Raw genomic sequence first — 26,531 nt, 5'->3', positions numbered from 1 at the left:
CAGAATCTTGTGAGCTGATTCCCCCTGGCAGCTTAAATGTGGCAACAGTGGAAATATTCACACCATGGAAAACCAGTAAATGCTGCATCCTCCTACCCGCCAAAGCAGGTTTACCAGCACACTCCTGGCTCATTCCCTCAATGTTTTTAAGCAGAGAAAATACTCTTCCAGACTAGAAAAGGAAATACGCTTACACTCACCAAGACACAAAGAAAACACAAGTAATTACCCACATATAAGAGATGAGGAACTTCTGATAAAGTTATTCCTATCACAAACACATACACATTAAAGAAAAATGGGAATGTGCAATATTGATAAAGATATTAACCTACTTAATAGAACTTGATACTAAGAATTTGCGTAGTAAAAAAAAAGAAAAAGGAAAAAAAAGAACTTGAAGCTTCCAATCTAAGAACTGTGCTGTAGATCGTGTTATAATGAGGGACTTGTTGATGAACTGCAATAGGTTGACCTGCCTCTGTTAGACTCTGGAGCTTCCAGATTAGTAGAGAAAAGACAGGCTACACTTTAGGATTTGCAACTATGTAATCAGGGGGTGGCAAACCCATAACTGGGGAAAAGAAGTTCCTGCAAACAAGGATGGGAGGCCTCTATGAGGAATGTGGAAAGTTCAGGACAAGCACTGCCAGTCAGCACCCCATAGATTCAGCATGGGCCCGCCTAGTGTCCTAAGCTCTCGCCAGGCTTTTGTTGGAAAATGATTCTGATTATAAGAGCAGTTCATGGAAACAAAGAATTAACTTAAGAGTTTATTCCACAGAACACTATCTAGGAAATGGTTACTCCACTTGTAACATGTATATTATTGACTAATAATTCAGTTAAAAAGTGACAGCTAGAGCTGATCAAAGATCTAACATGGGTTACATAAGATCCAAGTATATGGGATAATTTTTTTCTGAAGAATAATTCCAGAGTTCAACATTTTCTACCTAGCTTTCTTTTGTAAGTACTGACAGATAATTTAGACAGAATAACTAATGTCCAGGTTTAAGCAGTAACTCACATTTCAGGTAGGTGTAAGAAAACTCCTTAAAGTTTAGGGTTGTACTACCCTAACCTAACTGCTTCCAAATTTAAAGTCCTCCTAACATTCCTAATTTCAAAGCTTGGTATCAAGTTCAAGAACAGTATAAGATTTCATTTCAGTCATTCTGATAACTTCATTTAATACCATAATCATAGAAACACCAAAAAACACTTAACACATCATCTCAGCACATTGATAGGATCTTTCTTTATGTAAACTATCCCCAAAGTACCTCAGAAAAATCTAAAATTCAGCAGTATCTTTCAAGCAAAGCCATTGGGATAACCCTGTTCACGTCTAGCAGTACCTCCTGGTAAACTTCAAGGAGGCTGAGACCGACCACACAGTCAACAAAAACCCAGCTGTGAAAGCTTTTAAGTGGCAATTCTACCTGTGATTTGCAAGAGAGCAAGCTGTGACATTAGGGGCCTGATACTCACTTGAACTCCTCCATAAAGGTGCCGTGGTGAGCTATGTTTTGCCAAAGGCTTTTAAAAATGGTGCTAATGTGATAGCGAATTGTGAACTTGTCATAGAACTCGCTGGTGGCTCCAGTATGCTCCACATCTAAAGAAGAAAGACAAAGGGATTGAGGGATATGTATTTTTCCTCACTTTGGAATGGTACTTTCTTACCATTCGAAATGCAGTTACTGCAGCGACAATGACAGAGTGAATATAAATCTGCAAAATCAGAGATGGAGGAAAGCTGTGCCTCTCCTTGCCATGTGAAGCAGGAGAGAAGGTAAAGGTTTTAAAGCCCAGAGTTGCACAATGAAGATGCAGCCATGACACAGTGCCACAAGGAATTGGGCTGGGGAAAATGGTATCATTAGGACAGCATCAATTTAACAATGAACAAAAGCAGAATTATTATCCTTCACCCAACTTTAAGTTATTAATTTATAGAAATCACACAGCATTTTACATTTTAAACCCCCTAAAGGTTTTCCAGGAACACATAGCATTTTATTTATTTATTTATTTATTTTTTTGTTTTTTTTTTTTTTTTTTGAGACAGAGTCTCACTTTATTGCCCAGGCTAGAGTGAGTGCTGTGGCGTCAGCCTGGCTCACAGCAACCTCAACCTCCGGGGCTCAGCGATCCTACTGCCTCAGCCTCCCAAGTAGCTGGGACTACAGGCATGCGCCACCATGCCCGGCTAATTTTTTGTATATATATTTTTAGTTGGTCAATTAATTTATTTCTATTTTTGGTAGAGACAGGGTCTCGCTCAGGCTGGTTTCAAACTCCTGACCTCGAGCAATCCGCCCTCCTCGGCCTCCCAAAGTGCTAGGATTACAGGCGTGAGCCACCGCGCCCGGCCCACATAGCATTTTAAATTAGCATCCCTGAGTAGAAAAAATACTGTGTTAAATTTTATTGAGAGTCACATACCTATTTAAATGTGCCTTTATTTTAAATACTTTTGTATTAGGGACATTTTCAAACATGAACTAAAGCAGAGAAAAGCACAGTGACTATCTCATGTCCTCATTAGTTATTTACCAATTGTCAACATCCCTATACCTATTAAAATGGAACAAAAATCAAACTTGGTTATCCAAATGCCAAACAACTTAAGCACGAGAAATTCCAGAATTCATGATAAAATTTTTAAAAATGGAAAAACTGTGAGGTAAAGACCATAAGGCTTATGAAAGACATAAAAAATAAATTAAGTTATCATTTTTAACTTACTAAATTGGCAGACATTACAAAAATGACAACACTGAGTGTAGGTGAGGATTTGGGAAACTGGCATGCTATAAATGCTGGTGGGAATGAACAGTGTTGCAATCTCTCTAAAGGCAATCTGGCAAAATGTAGCATAAGCCTTCAATATGTGAAGCCGACTGATCCAATAATTCTACTCAAGAAAATGCATATAGGCATATTCAAAGACTTATGATCTCCAAGGATACCCAGTATATTTTATATTACTATTAATGTTTATGTTAGAGAAAAATATAAATAATCCAAATGCCCAACAGTGGATACAAAAAAATTGTGATATAATAAGTGAAAACCACAGATTACTAAAGGAAAAGAATAGTTTGTGTTCAATCATATTTTTTAGAAAATTAATTAATTGTAAGATACAGAGCAAAATATTAACAGAGATTCTGAGTACAGAGATTAACAATGACTTTTATTTCCTTCTTGATATTTCCTATATATTCCAAAGAAGACCTTTTTTGTGACCAAAAAAGAAGTTATTTAAAAATAAAGGAATAACATAATTAATCTTATCATAGTAAGATCTGAAAAGTACTTATGTATATTCATTAAGTCAATCCTTCTTTGAGATGAACTGTTATTTTATTAATCGTACAAAAGTGTTGTTTGTTTTTTTTTTTGAGACAGAGTCTCACTTTTTTGTCCAGGATAGAGTAAGTGCTGTGGCGTCAGCCTCGCTCACAGCAACGTCAAACTCCTGGGCTCAAGCAATCCTTCTGCCTAAGCCTCCCAAGTGGCTGGGGCTACAGGCATGCGCCACCATGCCCAGCTAATTTTTTCTCTATATATTAGTTGGCCAATTAATTTCTTTCTATTTATAGTAGAGATGGGGGTCTCGCTCTTGCTCAGGCTGGTTTCAAACTCCTGACCTCGAGCAATCCACCCGCCTCGGCCTCCCAGAGTGCTAGGATTACAGGCGTGAGCCATCGCGCCTGGCCTACAGCTGTAACTTTTAAAAAGATGGCTTTAGCCAGGTATGATGCATGCACTGGTGATCCCAGTTACTTGGGAGACTGAGACAGGAAGATTGCTTGAGACCAGCTTCAGCGGCATGGTGAGACCCTGACCCAAGCAAACAAATAAACCAAAAGTTGATTTTGTTATAAATTTGAGATTAAGAAGAAATTTTTGAGTGCTAGGATTACAGGTGTGAGCCACTGCACCTGGCCTGAAACTTAACTGTATTTTGAAACATAAATTTGAGCTTGAGCACTTTCTAAGCTGGAATACTATCTCTAAGAGGGGCTTAGGCCAGGCATGGTGGCTCATGCCTATAATCCCTGCACTTTGGGAGGCTGAGGTAGGAGGATCACTTGAAGCCAGAAGTTCAAGACCAGTCTGGGCAACATAGCAAGACCCTGTTTCTTTAAAAAAAAAAAAAAAAAAAAAAAGAGGAGCTTGTTCCGTATATTGATCTTGTATATGGCAATTCTAATCCATGTGTTTAGGGGTCAGAACCTAATTAGCAGGTCGTCAGGTGAAGCTGGTGAACACTTGGGGGTGTGTCTGTGATGCCCCCTGCAGGGCACTGCCATCGCCAGGAGCATCTGCGCTAAAGCCCAACTGCCGAGGTTGCTGCCACTTGCTGGCTGCTGACCTTCAGCAGGCTTCTTGACCCTTCTGAGCTCCGGTTTCCTCATTTGTAAAGTGGAGATATTTATAGCACTCATATTTAGAACGGCTGTGGGGATTAAGTGAGAGGATTAGTGAGCACTCAGTGAGTGGTGGCTATTATTAGTGTAGGTATCATCTATCCATAAGTACAGAGGTGGTCCAGAGGGCACACTGCTCCATTGCAAAGGGGAAAGAGCAGCACCCACCGGCTCCTGGAACATTCCTAGCGAGGCTCCGCCAGGCCCAGCACTGGTCTCACAGGCAAGAGGCCCAGCTCTGTTGCATGTGTGAACATATGTGCATGTGCATATGTGTGAGACACGCACACGCACACACACACACACACACACACACTCTATCTTGAAGCCACAGTGACAGGCCCAGGACACTAACTACAAAATATATTTAATTAAAAATTTTTTTTGTTTTTACTACTAACAATACATGTTTACTGTAGAAAAATTAAGAAGGTCAGATAATAAAAAAAAAAAAAAGAGGCCAGGCACGGTGGCTCACGCCTGTAATCCTTGCACTCTGAGAAGGTCAAGGTGGGAGGATCACTCAAGGTCAAGAGTTCAAAACCAGCCTTAGTAGGAGCGAGACCCCGTGTCTACTAAAAATAGAAACAAATTAATTGGCCAATTAAACATATATAGAAAAAATCAGCCGGGCATGGTGGCACATGCCTGTAGTCCCAGCTACTCGGGAAGCTGAGGCAGAAGGATTGCTCGAGCCCAGGAGTTGGAGGTTGCTGTGAGCTAGGCTGACACCACGGCACTCTAGCCCACGCAACAGAGTGAGACTCTATCTCAACAAATAAATAAATAAATAAATAAATAAATAAATAAATAAATAAATAAATAAAGCTATTCATAATTCTACTGTTAAAAAAATAACCATCTAACTGTTAATATTATATTTTGGTATATATATGTCCTTCCCTACTTTTTTATCATATATATATATATATATATATATATATATATATATATAGACACACCAAAAATGTAGATATACTGTTTCATTACTTGGCATTTTCTTTACTTTTTGTTATTTAACCACTTACTATAGACAATATGTTATTTTTCATGGCTCATATAGCTCCACTGTATAAACTGTAACTAACTATAAATTAATCTACAAGTGACAGAAATTTAGGTTGTTTCCATTATTCTCACTATACAGCATTATAAATAATGCTTCAATGAATACTGTCATGAACAGTTATGCACATTTATAATTATTTCCATACAATAAATTTCTAGTCATTAAGTTTACATGTCAGTGTATATGCTGGTTATTTAGCTGTTGTCTCCCGGCTTTTTGTACTTGGTTTTGTGATTCTGGGGCACTCTGCAGAGTTTTCCTTTGCCGGCCGGCCCTCTCTGTTAGGGTTGCCAACAGGGTGCACTGCAGGAGAACTGGAAAACTGCAGGAGTGGCAAGGGACTTGATACTCCTTGCTGGTGCTGCCAACAATGGGCTTCTGCCCAGCAGTAGCAGTTGGTTCCAACTGTCAGGTTTGTCTTGTACCCCTAGAACTAGCAACACTGCATATACCCTCAGAGACACTAGCTCTAGCTGGCCAAGGGCCTTCTGCAGAGGACTGGGTCAGGCTCTGTCCTAGCCCTCATTAGAGTAGCTGAGTTAAGCCCAGACTCTTCCCTTGGTACCCACAGCTGTAAGGATAGATGCTACTGCTTCAATCTTCTAATACCTATTTGACCAGTTCCTCATATTAAATTTTCATTCTGATTTTCTTTGTACTTTGTAGAGATAGGGTCTTGCTATGTTGCCCAGTTTGATCTTGAACACCTGGCCTCAAGGAATCCACCTGTCTCAGCCTCCCAACGTGCTAGGATTATAGGCGTGAGTGAGCCACTGCACTCCCCAAATTCTGTTAAAGTAACTGGCATGTTTCTGCTTTCCTGAGTAGACCCTGACTGATATAAACATTTACAAAGCTTTTTTTTTTTTTTTTTTGAGACAGAGTCTCACTTTGTTGTCCAGGCTAGAGTGAGTGCCGTGGCATCAGCCTAGCTCACAGCAACCTCAAACTCCTGGGCTCAAGCGATCCTCCTGCCTCAGCCTCCCGAGTAGCTGGGACTACAGGCATGCGCCACCATGCCCGGCTAATTTTTTATATATATATCAGTTGGCCAATTAATTTCTTTCTATTTATAGTAGAGACGGGGTCTCGCTCTTGCTCAGGCTGGTTTTGAACTCCTGACCTTGAGCAATCCGCCCGCCTCGGCCTCCCAAGAGCTAGGATTACAGGCGTGAGCCACAGCGCCCGGCCTACAAAGCTTTTAATGTGGATTGCCAAACCGCTTGCCAGAAAGGTTTTACCAATTTACATTCTCGTGAGAATTTCCTAGCACTAATTCTGCACACTGGCTACAGGGTAGGTTAAACAAATTTTTGCAGGTTGGTTACTTCTCTATAAGTTAGCACAACATGTTAGCGTTAGGTATTTTCAGGTTAAAAATAAATTTAAAATGTGAAAGTGGTACCTCATCATCATTTTAAGAAATTCTGAATTATCTTCAATTCCACCAAGCCAGCTACATGTGAGGCACCACATCTGGTAGTAACCTGTACATGCATAATGTACCGTATGTACCTGAATGACCCATGCAGGGCTCAGAGATAAAAGAGAATGACTGTTACCCAAGGAGGTGTCTTTTAACCAGGAGTGTTCTCTGCTGTTGCCAAAGTAAGAATGTTAACAAAACTTTCAAGGGCTCATGTACTTGCTTTACACGTTTCAGAGGATACGTGTAGGCTGAGGAAGGAGAGACTCTTCTTAGATGCCACAAAATAATAATGACAAAGGAAAAGTAGGTTGGCAGGTTTGTGGGACCATGAGAAGTAAAGAGAGAGATGACAGCATGGGTCCAAAATAAGCTTGTGCAGGCCCTGGCTGACAGAGAAGGGATGACGGTGAACACGGAAATCCTAAAACTGTGAACAGCAAGGGTCTGTGCTCTGGGCAGCCAGTGTTTCTTATAAGAACATGGCGAGTACATTGCATTAAATGCCAAAGACCTCAGAGTGCCCAGAATGTGCTAGTTTCAACAGAAGATAAGAAGACAGACAAGACACTTCCTTTCCTGTGGAATATATAGCCTGGTAGAAAAATGTTCCCTTAGTACAATCTTGAGCCTTTGTTAGAGGACAGGTGAACACGTCCCATGGGTAACAGTTCAAAAGCCAAATTAAATATGAAAATTTGGAATACAATTCAACCAGAAGAGGAGGATCTTCTTGCAAAGTATCTCACATGCTGTCGTTTTTACCAGCTGTAACCCAGCACCTAGAAGGGTGCGTGACACATGGTAGGAGCTCAATAAACATGTGTTGAATTAGTGAGTGAGTGAGGACTTCCAGAGGCCCCCAGAAATTCTGATTCCCTTAGTTTGAGTAGAATCTAAGAGTAGGTATTTTTAACAAGCTCCTTGCTTTATCCACACTTTGGAAAGCCTGGGTTACAGAATAGTGTTACAAAACTAATGCTGTAAATTCAAAGCTACAATGAACCAGGTAATTTCACTCAGATAACACCACCAACTCGTGCTGTTGATACCAGTTGGGTCTCAATGCTAATCATCTGACTTTTAATGGATGTTGCTGAATCAGAGATCAGCATGTAGAGCAGTCAGTGTAGTATCTCCTCTACTCAGGGGAAAAACAGCCAATAGTACATGCTTTGCTGGCAGCAGACTAATAGGTTACACTTATAAATAGATGTCAAGATAATTAGGTACCAGGTTTCCAGTGACTTTGTCCACTGGCTTCAGATGACCTTGCCTACATCTGACCACCAGATGCCACCATGTACACGCAGGAACCTACCTGTATAAAACTTCATCAGCGAAGGTACCAACAGTTTGGTGGCGAGAGGATGATTCTCAATCATTTCAAAAAACTTCTGGGTTCGTGGCTGAACAGAGGGGTTGGTCATAAACATGACTTCTACCAGTTTGGCCACCAGATATGGATTGCGGATGTAGTTCTGGTTGCACAACATCACGACAAGGAACATCACAATATCCTGAGTACAGGGCTCGTAAAGCACCTGAGGTGAGTATCTGAACGGAGGTAAGAAGAACAAGAAATAAATCTCTGAGAAACTCAACCTGGGTGAAGACTGGTGTCGTGAAGTTAGGCCGGGTATACAGGCCAAGGTGCACAGACGCTGACTGCCCTTTAATTTGCTGACTTTAAAGTGACTATTTATATCATAACTACACAGATTTAAAACCAAAAATTTATTGGCTGTAGAATGTTGAGTTAACTTATGATGTTTTAGAAAATAAACCAAAGCTTAAAAAAATGAAAGATTAAAACAGGTAAATTTCACAAAAGATCTTTACTACCAAAAGACTTAAAATTTCTTTGATGGAGTTGTTTTAATTTTAATAAACTGCCTAAAATGAGAATAAGCATAAACAAAAATTTTCAAAAGGTGGTTTTTCAATTACTGTGCTGAAAACAAATTTTAAAAGGTGACTTGAGTTGCTTGAATTCCAAGATTTTTTTAATACATAATATTTTACATATTTATGGGGTCCATGTGATATTTTGTTACCTGCACAGAATGTGTAAAGATAAAGTCAAGGAATCTGAGGCATCCATCACTGAGTATTTTTCATTTCTAATTGTTGAGAACAATTCAAATTCTCACTTCAAGCTACTTTGAAACATACAACACGTTGTTTGTTGTTAACTATAGTCTCTCTACTTTGCTGTCCAACAATAGAATTGATACCTTTTATCTAATGTCATGCTTGTTCCCTTTAACCTACCTCTTTCTATCCCTCCTCCCACCCACCCTTCTCAGCCTCTGGTATCTATCATCTTCCTCTCTATCTTTATGAGATCAACTTGTTTAGTCCCCACATGAGTAAGAACGTGTGATCTTTGGTTTTCTGTGCCAAGGCTACTTTTTCAACAAATAAAGCATGATTTTAGTCAGCCTTTAAATTTCTCACCATTCAAAATTCATGTGTTACCACTGATTTCTGTTTTTTTTAAAGGTAGTTTTTATGGCAGCAATACAACTTGCTCCATTTAATGCTGGCTCTTATGTAAACACCATTTACATTAATACTAATTTTGAATTTTTCTGTTACAAAACTCTCACGATGTGTATTTTGTGAAATAGTGATCGTGAACCTATACTACTTTTACTTTTCAAAACAGACTTAACATACTATTACATCATCTAGCCAATATTACCACAACAATGCTATCATGGTGCCAAGGAACTGCAACTGTAATTCTTACAATGTGTAATGTTTTAGAAATAAAATTTCTAAATTTTATTTTTTCATTTATTTACTGAATTTCATAAACCAAATAAGGATTTGAAAAATAATTCTGAAAAATCTCTAATATCAGTTATAAACTCATACCATTCCTTTGTCAGCTTTTTCCAAATTTACAATTGAGACAAATTATGGTAGAAAATATAGATGTGTTTATTTCTGGCTTTTGGACGTTCATTCAGATATTTATAAACTGTTCCTTCTGTTTCTCAGAAACACACACTCAACTATTAGAAATTCAACTTAATTTCCACAGACTACATTATTATCTGCACTGTTAATCCTGCTTCTGTCTTTGAGATATTATTGGAATTGGACTAGTGCCACAGTTGGATTTATTTTTTCCAGTCTCTAGGCAGCATTCGGTTAAAACAGTTACATAAAATTTCAGGCATAAAATGGAGGTTTGCAATATGTTCATAATATCTTTTTTTCTTTAAATGCAAGGCTGGATATAGTTCATTATCCTGTACATATTATGCATAAAAACATCAAAACTATGTAATATGTTAAAGGCACTTACTGTACAATAAAAAATAAAAATTCGGCAACATCTTCTACATAAAACTCAGGTAATGCTGCAAATACCTTGGGGACATCTGAATTTAAAGGCAGTGTTATACTGTCAAAGAGAAAAAAAGCACAATTTACAAAATGAAATTATGGCTAAACTACAAGGAATATTATACTATCATTAAGTAAGCATTTTATCTGGGGGAAAAAACTCATTCTATAAGACAACCATATAAAAAGTATGTAGGTAAAGAAACCACAACCAGAAATGAACAGGGAATAATGAAGATAGTTCATACACTAGGCTGTGTGTGAAATGTTTTTCCTTTTATTGATTTCTTATTAAGGTTAATGCAATAAATAAAATGGGAAGGAAATCAAAAGGTCATATTTGGTCATTTTGGACAACTCAAACTGAGACAACAGAGATGTATACATGTATTTTAAATAACCTTTTACACTCTTGCAGAACGCTTAAGCCAATTTTGCCAAAATCAGTGACTCACACTTTGTAATAATAGTAAAACAATAATAATAAATAAAATAAAAATGGCTGCCTGGAGATGTCCAGTTGGTGACGAAGTGATCAACAATATTCTTAGTTCACTCTATGAATTAGATAGGTATTTTCCAGTGCTTGGAAGGGCCTAGTATTCTGTTATCTACAGCTTTTAGCTACCAATTTATAAATTTCCTTTTCTATCAAAGATTTTATAGCATATTTTTAAGAAAACTATGTCAAATTTAAAATAACAGGTGCTGACTTTCACCTATTACTGTAGGTAACTGCAGGGAAAACACCTACTAATATAACCCATGTCACAGTAAATGCAACCTGGAAACAGAAGTGAATCTTGCTATGGTAAGGGTCTTGGTTTTAGTTATGGACTCGGAGAACAGTAAAGACAGCACAGCCCAGCTGAGCAGAGACAAGATACAGAGGAAGGCACACACTCACTCGGGATATGCGGGGTCCAGGATGCGGAGCAGCAGCTGAATGAGAAGGCCATAAAAATTCAGGCATCTTCGCAGGAAGCTCTCGTCAAGTAAGCCGGCGTCAGCACAGGCCTTGCACCGTACCAGTTTCTGTGGAAGCAGGTATGTCCCACCCTTAGATTAGCCAGTAGCTAAGCCCCCGTAGTGTGACTGGGCAGGCAAAAGGGCCAGGAGAAATCTAGGTTCTAGAGTTTTTAGAGCTTCATCTCTAACTAGCTATGAGATGCAGGCTGTGTCTCAAGATCTTTCTTTTTCCTGAGAAAAATAAAAGGTATGCCAAGCAAACTACTGAGTTCAAAGTCTAGCACACAGTTAGTGCTCAAAAAGGTTAGTTCTTACTGTCATATGTAAATAACTTGATTTGGGGTGGGCGTTGACAGGGGAGGCACTTTGGGAGTCAGGACGGTTCGTGGGAAAAAGTCAGACAATCTGCTTCTGAATTCCAGCATGGTTGCTTACGAGCTGCTCTCAAACAAAATGTTTGTCCATCAGGGATGGAATTCCTTCCTCAGAGGATTGTTGAGAGAACTGAACACACAAGCATGCACACCGGACATACAGATTCAAGAGTTCATGACCCCTATGCATCTGTAGAGTGCATAGGGGGGCCACAGACCCCAGATACGGGCCCCTGATTTATTTTACATCTGGAAGAGATCTAGTCTATTAGTAAATGAAACTGAGATCTTAACTTGTACCAGAAATCTAAGTCAGGTAAAATTTCCACATACCATCCTACTAATCAGCAGAAAGTAGGGCCAGCTCACATTCAGCTTTACAATTGAAACATAAATGGAAGAAAAATGCATACATTTGCCATATATGCTTTTCCTGTAGAACATAAGCCAGCATTTGTTTTTGGCTATGTCCCATCAGCAGGAATAACCCAACATAGTGGTAGGTTTGGTGCAGCAGATCATTTTTAATTAAAAATGAAAAATGAGGGGCCAGACCCAGTGGCTCACACCTGTATACCTAGGACTTTAGGAGGCTGAGGCAGGAGGATCATTTAAGGCCAGGAATTCAAGACCAGCCTGAGCAACATGGTGAGACTCTGTCTCTACAAAAAATTTTTTAAAATTAGCTGGGCGTGGTGGCACACGCATGTAGTCCTGGCTACTCGGGATGCTGAGGCAAGATCACTTGAGCTGAGGAATTTGAGACTGTAGTGAGCTATGATGATGCCTCTGCACTCTAGCCTGGGTGACAGAGCAAGTCTCTGTCTCAAAAAGAAAAAATAAAAATAAAAAAATATGAAGGGCAAAGGAAAGAGATCTTTCCACTACCATAGATCCACTGTGTCAAATAAAAAAATGGATATGCTAGAACATGCACGTATGCTGGGGTGGGAGCCAGAGGGTAGCAAGTTAAGGAGCACCTTGCATAAGGCAGGGGAGAGGGGAAGGTGTTAGACTGACAATGATAAAATCCATTAGGAATTCCTGATGTCACTACACAGGCATATGCACATTCTGCCCTGGGATTTAAATAATTATATGTAGGCCAGCGCGGTGGCTCACGCCTGTAATCCTAGCATTCTGGGAGGCCAAGGTGGGCGGATTGCTCAAGGTCAGGAGTTCGAAACCAGCCTGAACAAGAGCGAGACCCCGTCTCTACTATAAATAGAAAGAAATTAACTGGCCAACTAATATATATAGAAAAAATTAACCGGGCATGGTGGTGCATGCCTGTAGTCCCAGCTACTCAGGAGGCTGAGGCAGCAGGATTGCTTGAGCCCAGGAGTCTGAAGTTGCTGTGAGCTAGGCTGATGCCACAGCACTCTAGCCTGGGCAACAGAGTAAGACTTTGTCTCAAAAAAAATCAAAAATTATATGTAGATATATGTAAGGTATCAACAAGTTTTAAAATGTACTATTTTATAATAAATAAGAGAAAAGAATAATGAAGAAAAATACCCGACACTGAATTGCTCACTCAAGGCACATATTCTGGTGGGAAAATTGCCATTATGAGGCTGGTCTATAGTTGTTCCAATTAACTATACAAACCTTAAGCTGAGTTTTACAGCGCTTCAGCATTTCACGGTGTCTAGTTGCCAGCGGGGAATCTTTCCATTGGCTTTCATTATTTTTCAAATCTTCTACAGTTCTGAAATCAAAGACTAAAAGTCAGTCAAACAAAGGCAAACAGCTGGATTCATCTGACCCATTCATTCTGCATTTCATTGACTCTCAGACACGATTACTTTTCACACTGTAGCATCTTCAAGATCAGAGTATATCTTAAAATCAATGAAGGCCGGGCGTGGTGGCTCACGCCTGTAATCCTAGCACTCTGGGAGGCCGAGGCGGGCGGATTGCTCAAGGTTGGGAGTTCGAAACCAGCCTGAGTGAGACCCTGTATCTACTAAAAATAGAAAGAAATTAATTGACCAACTAAAAATATATATACAAAAGAAAAAAATTAGCCGGGCATGGTGGCACATGCCTGTAGTCCCTGGTACTCGGGAGGCTGAGGCAGCAGGATCGCTTGAGCCCAGGAGATTGAGGTTGCTGTGAGCTAGGCTGAGCCACGGCACTCACTCTAGCCTGAGCAAAAAAGTGAGACTCTGTCTCCAACAAAAAAAAAAAAAAAAAAATCAATGGCAAGTTATGGTTTAATTGACAGCATTTTCTTCTTATTGATACCTAAAATAAGGATGTGTCTTAAAATTGAGGGCACCTCAGATTTGATGAAATATGGTAACCTTTTTAGAAGGAAGTATATTGTTCCCTTATTTTTCTGGGAGGGGGAAAAAGTCTCTCATGAAAATTCAAGGTTACTAGGCCTATTCGATTACTTAAAATGAAAGGCTATTTTATTAATGGCATTTCCTTTTTTTCTTTTACAACTGTTGCTCCTTCTGCTCGGAAAGCTCTTCTCTGAGATTATCTTTGTGGCTTGTTCTTTCACTTCCCTGAGGTGTCTGCTCAAATGTCACATGTCAGTGAAGTATAGTCTTTCCTGATCTCCTATGTACTGCATATTTTAAAGAACAGCTCATTTAGTACTATTCTAATCCCTTTCTATCATGACATTTTGTAAAAGACTAGAAACTGCTAAATCTCTAAAAACTACATTCCCCAGACTCCCTTGCTGCCAGCATTTCTCTCTCTCTCTCTCTCTCTGTGTATCTTTCTTTCGAGACAGAATCTTACTCTGTTGCTCAGGCTACAGTGCAGTGGCACCAGCCTAGCTCACAGCAAGCTCAAACTCCTAGGCTCAAGCGATCCTTCTGCCTCAACCTCCCGAGTAGCTGGACTACAGGCATGCGCCAACATGCCCGGCTAATTTTTTCTATATATTTTTAGTTGGCCAATTAATTTCTATTTATAGTAGAGACGGGGTCTCGTGTTCAGGCTGGTTTAGAACTCCTGACCTTGAGTGATCCACCCGCCTCGACCTCCCAGAATGCTGGGATTACAGGCGTGAGCCACCGTGCTGGCCTGCTGCCAGCATTTCTGTAAGCCCTAGCTTTCACCAAGAGATGAACCCTCATTGAAGGCAGAGTGAATGATGTCACGTGTCAGTTGCATGACTCTTGACACATGCATGGTGGAAGGGTTTTGGCTGAGCCCTGCAGCAGCTTTCTTGTCAGACAGGTTCACAGCCCACTCTGGGCGTCCTCTAGTCCACCCATTCCAATGATCCAATAGACCAACTAGTATCCTACAATCCTCTTTCTACTTATCCCAGATAAACTGGATTCTTTGTCTACAACTGAAACATGTGCATGGCAGACAGAAGATGTCCCCAAGATCCTGTCACATCCTGATCCTTGGATGGAACCTGTGAATATGTGACTTTACATGGCAAAGGGTACTTCACAGATGTGATTAACGATATAGACCTTCAGACGGGAAGATTATCCTGGATTTTTGGGTGGGCCTAATATAATCACAAAGGTCCTTCTAAGAGAAACAGGGAGTCAGAGTCGTAGGAGGAGACGTGACCATGAGAGCAGAGGCCAGAGAGAGGAGATCTGAAGATGCTATGCTGCTGGCTTTGAAAATGAAGTAAGGGGGCCATGAGCCAAGGAATGCAGGTGGCGTCTAGAAGCTGAAAAACGCAAGGAAAGGGATTCTCCTCTAAAGCCTCTAAAAGGAATGTAACCTTGATTTTAGGACTTCTGATCTCCAGAACAGATAATAATTTGTACTGTTTTAGTCACTAAGGTTGTGGCGATTTATCACAGCAGCAATTAGAAACTAATATAATGACCTACACACTTACTGGCACAAAAAGAGTGCATTATGGGTAATGCACCCTCGTGAAAAAAATGGGCTTCTGGGATCAGTTCTTCAAGTTGGCTGGTCTGAAAGTGGTGAAGATCAGTGAGTGTTTGAGGATGGAATACTGGTAGCCCAAGGCTCTGAGTAGAAAAATAGCCATATAAATGATCACCTGTGATCTCCTAGAATGAAGAGATGGAGTGGCTATTTCTAATTATGTTGGAGAACTGATAGAAAAAAAGTGACAGTTTCAAGATTTTAAATTCTCACCTGAAGGAAAAGTCAATGGACCAGTTTCAAAGACTACCAGAGTAGTCTGGTCCTCCACACCACCAAATCATAATACAGGCTAAATTCATAACTGGGCCTCTTATCTGAAAGTGAGGGTAAAGACTGGGACCCAAAGAGTTCAAATGGAGGAGGAGTTTGGGAGAATTGGATAATTCCAAGTACCCAAATCTCTAAACCCCCTGAGCCTTGCTTGCTAGCAGAAGCAGCTTTTGTAATGATCTTCTCTGAGGTGGTCACCTTGCAAACGCAATGCCTCTTTCCCTTAGGTTCTACCCAATCATCCTTCTTTGCTTCCAGAACCACAACTAGATCAAGGACTGCTCTTAAGGCCCAATTACAAAGTCACATGCAGAAGTACATATCTGAAGAAAAAAAGGGCAAGATTTGCTAGTATGTTATATTAATTTTCTATTGCTGTTGTAACAAGGTACTACAACTTAGTGGCCTGAAATAACACAATCACTGTCTGAGAGTTCTGGAGGTCAGAAGTCTAACATGTGTTAGAGTCTAACATACATTTTTCAGCAGGGATGCTTCCTTCTGGAGGGTCCAGAAGAGAATATATAGCCTTTTCCAGATTCCAGGGTTACCTGCATTCTTTGCCTTGTGATCCCCAATCACTCTGACTTTTGAAGTTTGGTTTTTTTTTTTTTGAGACAGGGTCTCACTTTGTTGCCTAGGCTAGAGTGAGTGCCATGGCATCAGCCTAGCTCACAGCAACCTCAAACTCCTAGGCTCAAGTAATCCTGCTGCCTCAGTCTCCTGAGTACCTGGGACTACAGGCATGCGCCACCATGCCCGGTTAATTTTTTCTATATATATTAGTTGGCCAATTAATTTCTTTCTATTTATAGTAGAGACAGGGTCTCGCTCTTGCTCAGGCTGGTTTCAAACTCCTGACCTCGAGCAATCCGCCCACCTCGGCCTCCCAGAGTGCTAGGATTACGGATTACAGGCGTGAGCCACCGCACCTGGCCCGCTCTGACTTTTGCTTCCATCATCACATTCCTTCCCTCAGGATGACACACTCCTGATTCTCTTATAAGGACCTTTGTGATAACACTGGGCCCACCAACATGATCCAGGATAATCTCCTTATCTCAAGATCTTCACCTAATCGCATCTGCAGAGTCCCTTTGAAGGTAACATATCCACAAATTCTGGGGACTGGATGTAGACATCTTTGGCATGTCATTGCTCTACCTCCCACATTTGTGCTGCCATTCACGTGGGAGTATATGTGGGAATAGATTCCACTCTTGATCAGCCAGCGAGGAAAATGCTAACATACTTCTTTGTAGGGCTAAATTCACTGACATAATTATACCTATCAGAGACTCTGAAAGGTATATATCCCATCCTCTGATAGGAATATATTCCATATATTATCTCGAATAGTTGGGAGTGGTTCTTATTGTGTGCCCAACCAGTTTACTGAAACTTGGAATTGACAGTGACTTACACTGAATGAAGTTGAACTACCAGATATTCCTTGGTATAATGCAGAGAAAGGAATTAAAAGCATAAGGAGCTCAGAATACTAATATAGATTTACCGTATGTGATCTGTTAAGATAATCCCCCTCCCAATACACATACTACCCCCCTAACTATGTCCTAGATGGTACTTTTTGTATCAAAGCATTGAAATATACACAGGTGAGGAAACACCAGTAACTTTGAAAAGCACAATGACAGCTGTCCACTGTAAGTTGGGAGCAAGGGCTGCAGATTCTATCACTGAAATGGACCCCTTAGGTCACTGGGAGTGATGGGAATCCCAGGATGGCAATCCATCCTAAGATGAAGAAACAGATAAATCCACAATCATAGTTTGTAATTTCTATAAGTCTCTGTCAATAACTGATATTTTTTATTTTTTTTTTTTGAGACAGAGTCTCGCTTTGTTGCCCAGGCTAGAGTGAGTGCCATGGCGTCAGCCTAGCTCACAGCAACCTCAGACTCCTGGCTCAAGCAATCCTCCTGCCTCAGCCTCTCAAGTAGCTGGGACTACAGGCATTTGCCACCATGCCCGGATAATTTTTTGTATATATTAGTTGGCCAATTAATTTCTTTCTATTTATAGTAGAGACGGGGTCTCGCTCTTGCTCAGGCTGGTTTCGAACTCCTGATCTCGAGCAATCCGCCCGCCTCGGCCTCCCAGAGAGCTAGGATTACAGGCGTGAGCCACCTCGCCCGGCCAATAACTGATATTATAAAATGATAAAATCAGCAGATATAAGAAAAACTTGAACAAAAGACTTAACAGACTTGACCTAAATGACACATATTGAACACTGTAACAGACAATAACTATAGAAAGTACATTCTTTTCAGGTCTATAAGGAACATTTACCAACATAAATCTTAGGTTATAAAGCAAGTCTCAATAGATTTCAAAAGACACAAATCACACAGAATGTATTTTCTGACAATAGTGGAATTTAGCTAGAAATCAGTAACAAAAGAAAAACAGACAAATACCCCAAGAATCTGGAATTTAAACAATGTATTTTTAAATAACCCATACGTCAAATAAGAGAAAATAAAAATTAGAAAATATCTTGAACTGAACAATAAGATAATGACATATCAAATATGAGTGATGTACCTAAACCCATGCTTAGAGGGAAACTAAATAGTCTTAAATGCATATGTAAGAAAGGTCAGGTATGGTGGCTCACTCCTGTAATCCCAGCACTTTGGGAGGTCAAGACGGGAGGATTGCTTGAGCCTAGGACTTTGAGAATAGCCTGGATAATATAGTGAGACCTGTCTCTACAAAAACTAAAAAAATAAAAAATTTAGCCAGGTGTGGTAGCCTATATCTGTATTCCCAGCTACTCAGGAGGCTAAGCCAGGACAATTGCTTGAGCCCCGGAGTTTGAGGTTGCAGTAAACTGTGATTGTGCCACTGCACTCCAGTCTGGGCAACAGAGCGAGACTCTGTTTCCAAAAAATGATTTAAGTATCCATCTCAAGAGGCAATGGAAATATCAACAAAAAGCAAATTAAAACTAAAAGAAAGCAGAATTAATAATAAAGATCTTACAGACAAAATGATAAAAAGAGGATATTATGAACAACTTCATGCTTAAAAATTGTGAAACTTAAGATAGCACGGGAAAACGGACACAAGATGAAATAAAAGTCTAAATAGCCCAGCTACCCGGGAGGCTGAGGCAGAAGGATCACTTGAGCCCAGGAGTTTGAGGTTGCTGTGAGCTAGGCTGACGCCACGGCACTCACTCTAGCCTGGGCAACAAAGCGAGACTCTGTCTCAAAAAAAAAAAAAAAAAAAAAAGTCTAAATAGGCCTATATCTATTAATTGAATAAAATCCACAATTAAAAAGCTTCCTACATAGAAATTCTAAGCTGTGACAACTTCATCACTGAATTTTTCCAGACATTTAAGGAAGAAACAACATAATCCTTACACAAGAAATGCTTCCAGAGAATATAAAAAAGGGAACACTCCCCAGTTCATTTTATAGCAGCATAATCTTGATACCAAAATCTGAGATGCACTTAAGAAATGAAAAGTATAAGTCAATCTTTCTTTAGAATAGATTAAAAAAATCCTAAACAGGATATCAGCAAGTTGAATAGCCAAATGAGATATAAAAATAATAATATAAAAGTTGAGTTTCATTCTAGGAATGAAATATTAGTTTAATGTCAGAAAACAAATTGATATAATTAACAGAATAAAGGAGAAGAAAAATCCACTCTATTAAATATATGGAAAAAGCATTTAATAAAATTCAACTCCTGTTAAGAATTATAAACTTTTAGTAAACTAGAAATAAAAGGTAATTTCCTCAATGTGATAACAGAAGACATACAAAAAGGTATCCTCCATTAACAGGAACAAGACAGATTTCAAGGTTACCTCATAAATCAAGGTTTGGACCACTTTGCCATTTTAAAGAACTTGAACAACTAAGGAACACGGATGTGGTTGGGAGGCAGACAGAATGATGTAATATATGACCCACCCACATTTAAATTCGCTGATCACAATGGAACTGCCTGCCCATGAGAACAAGTGGTAACTCTAGCAATCCCAGGACATGGCAACACGGCACATACCTATTAAGTTCCCGGATGGCCCGGAGTCTGCGGATATAGCGACGGCAACTAGGCAGAATAGAGAGGTGGTGAGCATGCAGGGTGAGAAAGAAGCATTCCGTAGGGAATTTCGGCTCAGAAAATGGAGGCTGATCTCCATCTAGGAAAAATAACATAATTTCCTAAATAAAATCTATTAAAAGACCAAATCAAGGAAAAAAGTTCAATTCAGAAAAGAAAATTACTCTTGAATTTTCAAGAAGTTTAAGGATATTTTTAAAATTATAAACTTAGGGAATGTTATGAAAGGAACAGAATTCCTGTGAGCTCCATTCAAGGACCACGTATTCTGTTCTAATTAAGTGTTTACACAGACGTCCAACAATAATCTTTTGTGATGTGTCTTTCTGATGTATTATATAAAACCTCCATTTTTCAACACAACACACAAATGTCACTTAAATCTCGAAATGGAGTCAGGTTATCATTCAATAGGCGTTTCCCTGTGTGTTTGTTGTTTCTACTTTTTTTCTACCATAAACAGTAGTACTGCTTAGGAGGATCAATGTATAAAAAATTATTCCTTTACATGCCAGATTTGGGAATATTTTCTGAAAAGCGGGAAGTATGAGAATAACAGCATTATGATTTTTTTTTTTTTTTGAGACAGAGTCTCACTTGATGCCCAGGCTAGTGAGTGCCGTGGCGTCAGCCTAGCTCACAGCAACCTCAAACTCCTGGGCTCAAGCGATCCTCCTGCCTCAGCCTCCCGAGTAGCCCAGCTAATTTTTTCTATATATATTAGTTGGCCAATTAATTTCTTTCTATTTATAGTAGAGACGAGGTCTCGCTCTTGCTCAGGCTGGTTTCGAACTCCTGACCTTGAGCAATCCACCCATCTCGGCCTCCCAGAGAGCTAGGATTACAGGCGTGAGCCACCACGCCCGGCCAGCATTATGATTTTTGTTATGAATCACAAGAATTCACTTTAGACAGATAAAACTGTTTCTTGATAGAATTTAGTTTCACCTTTTGTATTTATAACAGTTCTATATTTTGAATACTATGTTCTTATCAATCATGCAAAACATATTTTTCCCATTCCTTTATTTTACATATTCATTCTGCCTCATTATGTAAAACATATGTTTACATATTAAGACACATGCATAGTATCTCTAATGATACACTTCATTTCTTAAATCATAAATTTCTCTCTCCTTCACAGCTGGGTTAAATTCTTTATTTGCTTTTCTGTGTTAGATTTTTTTAAAATAAATGCCTAACTCTTTGACTCTTTTGGAATTTATTAGTTGACGAGAAATGATTCTAAGATTATACCAATAAGCCATTCATTCAAATGATAATGAGATACTAACTTTATTGTTCATTGGACACTTAGTTTTTAACAGTAGTTCAAGTATTTTTCTGGAATGTGTATATCTATCTGCCAGTGCCAGGTAAGCATGGATTCATCCTATTTTCCATGAATAATTCCATAATATTTAAAAAATAAATGCTGTATGGTTTTGATGTCTATCATTAAATAACATGTTTTACATTACAGAGAGGAAAGATAATAATTGTAACCCCCTTGAAAATATTCCTATTTTCAAACCACCAATTTATCAACATCTGTGAAATATTTCATAAGAGTTTTAATTGGCATATGTAATCTATATATGTATATTATATCATACATTATAATAATATACTCTTTATAATAACTAAGTTGTTGCTATCATTTTTATTATATTTCTTTTTTTTTTTTTTTTACTTCTCAGAATAGTATATTTCCTTCTATTGCATCTGTTTGGGCTAATCCAAACAAGAATTTTTTACTGTATTAATTTTATCATATATCTCTATCTCATAAACTCATGTTTTGGAGAAGTAATAATTTGTGAGGAAATCACGAGCATCCAGATAAAAGGGCAGTATTTTAAAGACCTCACAGAGAACATGTTACTTACAGAGTTCAGTCAGCCAATCGTTCACATCCTCCATTGTTGCATTCACGCGCGTTTCATCATTTGGAAGAGTAATCCGGCATCTTGGGTGAAATATATACGTGGGATCAACTGTTTCTAGCTTGATTTTTGTACTCAGCTGCTGTAGTACCCAAAGGAAATTCAGCATAAATCCATCCGTAGACACCAATCTATCATCTGTCTGCAAAATATGAAAAGAAAAAGATTTAAAATAACAATTTGAATAGAAATTTTGGCACAACTTTTTTGTGAAAGCAGACTGAACCTGCAAACATGACCATACCCTAAAGTTAATGAGAAGGCATATATATCATGACCATTGTCATTCAATTAGCAGGTGCTATTTGCTGAGTATTAATTACATGTGAAACATTTTATACATTTTCTCACTGAATCTTCATAGTAACCGAGCGAGATCAGTAACACTGCTACTGATATTTTACAGAGGAGGAATCTAAAGCTAAGTGAATTTAACTGATTTGCCCAAATTAGTAAGTATAAGCACAATAAGTTTTGCATCCTTTTTCTTCTTTTTTGAGACAGAGTCTCACTCTGTTGCCCTGGCTAGAGTGCAGTAACATCATCATAGCTCACTGCAACCTCAAACTCCTGGGCTCAAGCAATCCTCCTGCCTCAGCCTCCCGGGCAGCTAGGACTACAGGTGTGCACAACACCTGGCTATTTTTTTCTATTTTTGGTAGAGACAGGGTCTCACTGTTGCTCAGGTTGGTCTCAAACTCCTGATTTCAAGTGAATCTCCAGCCTTGGTCTCCCAGAGTGCTCAGATTATAGGTGTGAGCCACTGCACCTGGCCTCTTTCTCTTTTTTATTTCCCCTCAAGAACTCAAAACTAGCTCCACTTTTTACCACTTGACATTGTTTTTCTAGCTGACAGCATTAGCATAGTTCTACATTAATAATATAACCATTAGAAGATGGATAGTCAACATTGGTTGAGTGATCACTAGGTACTATTCTATTAAAAATATATAATAAATTCATAAGTTAGACACTATCATTATCCTCATTTAGCAGGTAAGGAAACTGAGGCATAGGAAGTAAATTTCTATGGTTCCACTCTTAGCATATACAGTGGGACCATGGGTCAAGCAGGTCTTCTCTACACATTGTTTTTTCCTGATTCTGAGTAGAAGTGTCACCTCATTCATTCATTATTTATTAAGATTCAAGGAAGGATGTCCTTTAAACATTTCTACTCTGGTAAAGTAGCCTCAGCCAATAGGATCTCTCTCCTGGACCGATGCACTCATGGCCTTGTAACTGGCCTCCCTGGGTCTGCTCCTGACCTCCCCCTGCTTTAGTCTGTCCTCCACACGCAGCTTTTGTGGCTTCCTGGCCAGAAACCCTCCAATGACTTCCCATCACTGTAAGCCTAACCTGATGGGACCCCTGCCCACCCTCTAACCCCCGGCCCAGCCATTCTTTCCTGTTCACTCTCCTCCAGCAGCAAAGGCTGTGTGTTGGCTTGCACCAAAGCTGGCTCATTTTCACCTTAGGGCCTTACACACATCTAGAAAGCTCTTTTCTCAGTATTACAATAGCTGGCTCTTTCTTACCAGGTCTCCAACCAAATTTCACCTCCTCAGAGAAGCCTTTCCTGTTATCATCTCAAGAATCTCCCCCATACCTTCTTTCTGGTACCCACACAGTCACTCTCAAGTCCTTTGCTTTATTTTCTTCATAGATTTTATTACTGTCTGAAATGACATATTTATACATCTACTCACTTACCATGTAGAACATATATGCTCCACAAAAGCAGGAAGCTGTTCTATCTTGTTCAATACTGTACCCTAATGCCTACAACAATGCCTGGTACTGAACACACTTGGGTGAGATGGATGAATTCAATGAAAAGCCATCTTTAGGGACCCTACCTGCATCTGTGCTTTCTTCACGTTGGCATTGACGACAGCTGCCATGTAGCCAAGAGCAGCCTCACGGGTTTCACCATTTAACAAAATACTATGTAGAATCTTAAAGAGCTCTTGCTGAAATTTATTTTAAAAAGAAAGAAATTAAAACTTCATTTTGAACATTATTCCTTTTGGACTTTGAGAACAGCAAGCCTACTTCTCACTTTCTCTCCTTTCCCACTTCCATTCATATCATTTTGTTAAAAAGATCTTAATTGGCTTTTATTAGGCATTCATAAATCAGGCAATATCCCGTTTATCACAAGAGGAATATAAGAAATGTCCATATTCAACTGTGTCAATATAATTAGCATGAAAGCAGAAAATGGAGTAAAGGAGGTAAGTTGTTAGAGTTTTAATAAAATAGACTTTGTTACTTCCTTTCCATATAGAAATTATCTTAATTACCCAAGCCTATAATTTCTCTGCTTTTAAGTTTCAGAACTGAAGACATTAATCTACACTTGGGATAAATGAGTCAGCGAGAGGTACAAAGAATGTAATAGCTCTCACCCTCACAATTTAAATGGTTAAGGGCAAGCTGGAGAAAGAACATGGCCACTAAACTTAGGACCAGCCCCCAGTGATGCTACGTAAAAAGGGCATCTTAGTATTGTTGTTGCTGTTATTACTTAAGACACAGGTTACTTATATATAGCTAATCTTTCTTTTTCAAAAAATCTTCATTGGCTTTTATTAGACATTCATGAATCAGGCAGCACCCCATTTGCAAAGCAGAAATAGCTCCATATCTATAGCTGATCTTTTAGTAATCCTTTGAATTTGTTTTCTGAACACCTACCCTTCCAAGCTCTAAGTAATGCTGTAGTGACTGGCTAACAACACGAGTGTTTTCCAGGGTAATGGCAGGCCCTGAAAAATATTTTTCAACCACTTTAGCCTGGAAAGAGAAGAAAAAAAAACTCAATCAACATATAATGTACATTTGGGAAGGAATGTGAACAAAAGAGCAGCAAAATGCAAATGGCCACTATACTTACATCATCTTCTGCAAAGACTGAGAAGCTAAAGAAAGCTCCCAAGTAAGAGAGTCTCTGCAGCTCCCGCCCAGAGCCAGGGCTTAAGGATTTCGGCAACCACAATGGCAAAGAAGCAACCTAGGCAAATAAATGGAGGAGGCCAGTCAAGCTGCTAAACAGGCAAATGAGTTGAAAGTACAATGAATAGAGTTCTCAACAGCAACCCTGCTCAGGCGGTTCTCAGCTGCCAGCACAATGGCTGACACTTAACATCTAAAAACACAGGTACACAATACATTAGGATTCCTGCTGTTATTTTCTCACCTCAGATGGAGAAAAACTCTTTGACTCCTTTACATTTTTACAAGATATTGAATTTTTATGTTTCAAATTACTCGAGGATGGAGTTCAAATGAACTATTATACTTTCAAAGGACTTAAGTAAAAACTTCCCCATAGGACCTGTTATTCTAGATGTATAATCCTTACACACACACATACACACACACACACACAATCACAGCAGTCAACAACTTCACTGCAGAAAATAACGTGTATGACAACAATTTAACAGGTGAGAGACTCCCAGACATGTTACCGCCATCTACACCTAAATGTCCTTCAAGAGAAGTTTTCAGATAATGTTACTTAAGGAACATCTTTTGCGTTATGATATTAATATATTCACTGAAAATGTGCAGGCCGATCAGGTAGCTCCTTACCAAATTGCATACAGGGTGTGTCTTCCCAAACTTGGTTTCACAGAGTTCACCCAATGCCTAGAAGATCAGAAACAGTCATTTAAATGTATTTCATCTTAAACTCACTGCCATGTGTAACATCAAGGAACAGCTTTATCTGCTGCTGTAAGTATATAAGTATTGCCTCTAAAATGGTAATAGTTTTACTATTTTTTTCTGATTAATAAACTAATATACATGCATTTTAAAAAACCTGAAATAAAACCAATACAAAATGAAACTAAAAAAATCACTCAAACTTTATCCTCAGACATAAACACTATTAATATTATGATTAAGTTTTCCACATATATTTTTGTGTGCTGTGTGTACATATACATATAGTATATATTTTTATAAAAAACATGTTTTTCACTTTGTATCTTTCCATGTCAAAAAGATTTGTTTCATAAATTTTAGATGGCTAGCCTTGACAGCTAAACATGACTATAAATAATTATAACTTAATAAGTTATCAAATTTAGAATATGTTTAGAAAATTCATAACTTGGTTTCAAGATATCTAGAATTTTCGAGAACTCCAACACTTTCCTTCAGGGCTTCAATCATTCTCACATTAGAGAATTACGAAAAACAGTTTTTAGGGGCATAAGCACAATTCAACATGGCCATAACGCAATCAAACACTCTTTATCAGCAAATTTAATTTTCCCTGTGATTTAGACACAGCTCTGAAAGTTGCTAAACTAGCCAAAGAAAGCTTGTGGGTCACGCGTTTGGGCATTGACACAACTTTTAGAAGCTCTGAGGCTCCAGCCTCTCAGAGGGAAAGTTCTCGCTGCCCAGAGCAGGAGTTCACAAACGTGGCTGCATGTTAGGATCACATGGGAAGCTTTTGGACACCCCAAGGCCAGGCCCACAGCCCCGGCAAACTAAAGGTCAATTTCCAGGGCTGGGAGCCGGGCAGGAGCTTTTAGAGTTTCCCAGGTGATTCCAAGGTATGGCTCAGTAGGATCTAGAGAAGGATCATAATTATTTCTGATTTTAGCTCCTCTCCCTGCCTTTCATTATTACAGTGTCCTT

At 39.2% G+C, this 26,531-nt stretch overlaps 1 protein-coding gene across 4 annotated transcripts in view; it reads right to left on the bottom strand.

Annotated features, from left to right (window-relative positions):
- UBE4B (ubiquitination factor E4B) overlaps positions 1 to 26,531 on the bottom strand; it is a 121,724-nt gene that overhangs the window by 17,171 nt on the left and 78,022 nt on the right. For all 4 annotated transcript variants that reach the window (XM_075993883.1, XM_075993875.1, XM_075993886.1 and 1 more), the window contains 11 exons: positions 25,470 to 25,526; positions 24,769 to 24,885; positions 24,570 to 24,668; positions 23,729 to 23,842; positions 21,813 to 22,011; positions 19,861 to 19,999; positions 13,255 to 13,354; positions 11,208 to 11,335; positions 10,260 to 10,358; positions 8,262 to 8,497; positions 1,495 to 1,621 (listed from right to left, as the gene is read on the bottom strand). In XM_075993883.1, the coding sequence (XP_075849998.1) occupies positions 1,495 to 1,621; positions 8,262 to 8,497; positions 10,260 to 10,358; positions 11,208 to 11,335; positions 13,255 to 13,354; positions 19,861 to 19,999; positions 21,813 to 22,011; positions 23,729 to 23,842; positions 24,570 to 24,668; positions 24,769 to 24,885; positions 25,470 to 25,526 (1,415 nt within the window). The remainder of the gene's footprint in view (positions 1 to 1,494; positions 1,622 to 8,261; positions 8,498 to 10,259; positions 10,359 to 11,207; positions 11,336 to 13,254; positions 13,355 to 19,860; positions 20,000 to 21,812; positions 22,012 to 23,728; positions 23,843 to 24,569; positions 24,669 to 24,768; positions 24,886 to 25,469; positions 25,527 to 26,531) is intronic.

The sequence above is a fragment of the Microcebus murinus genome, chromosome 2 (assembly GCF_040939455.1).
Source record: "Microcebus murinus isolate Inina chromosome 2, M.murinus_Inina_mat1.0, whole genome shotgun sequence".
In the NCBI taxonomy this organism is placed as follows: domain Eukaryota; kingdom Metazoa; phylum Chordata; class Mammalia; order Primates; family Cheirogaleidae; genus Microcebus; species Microcebus murinus.
This window is presented reverse-complemented; position numbering and strand designations above follow the sequence as displayed.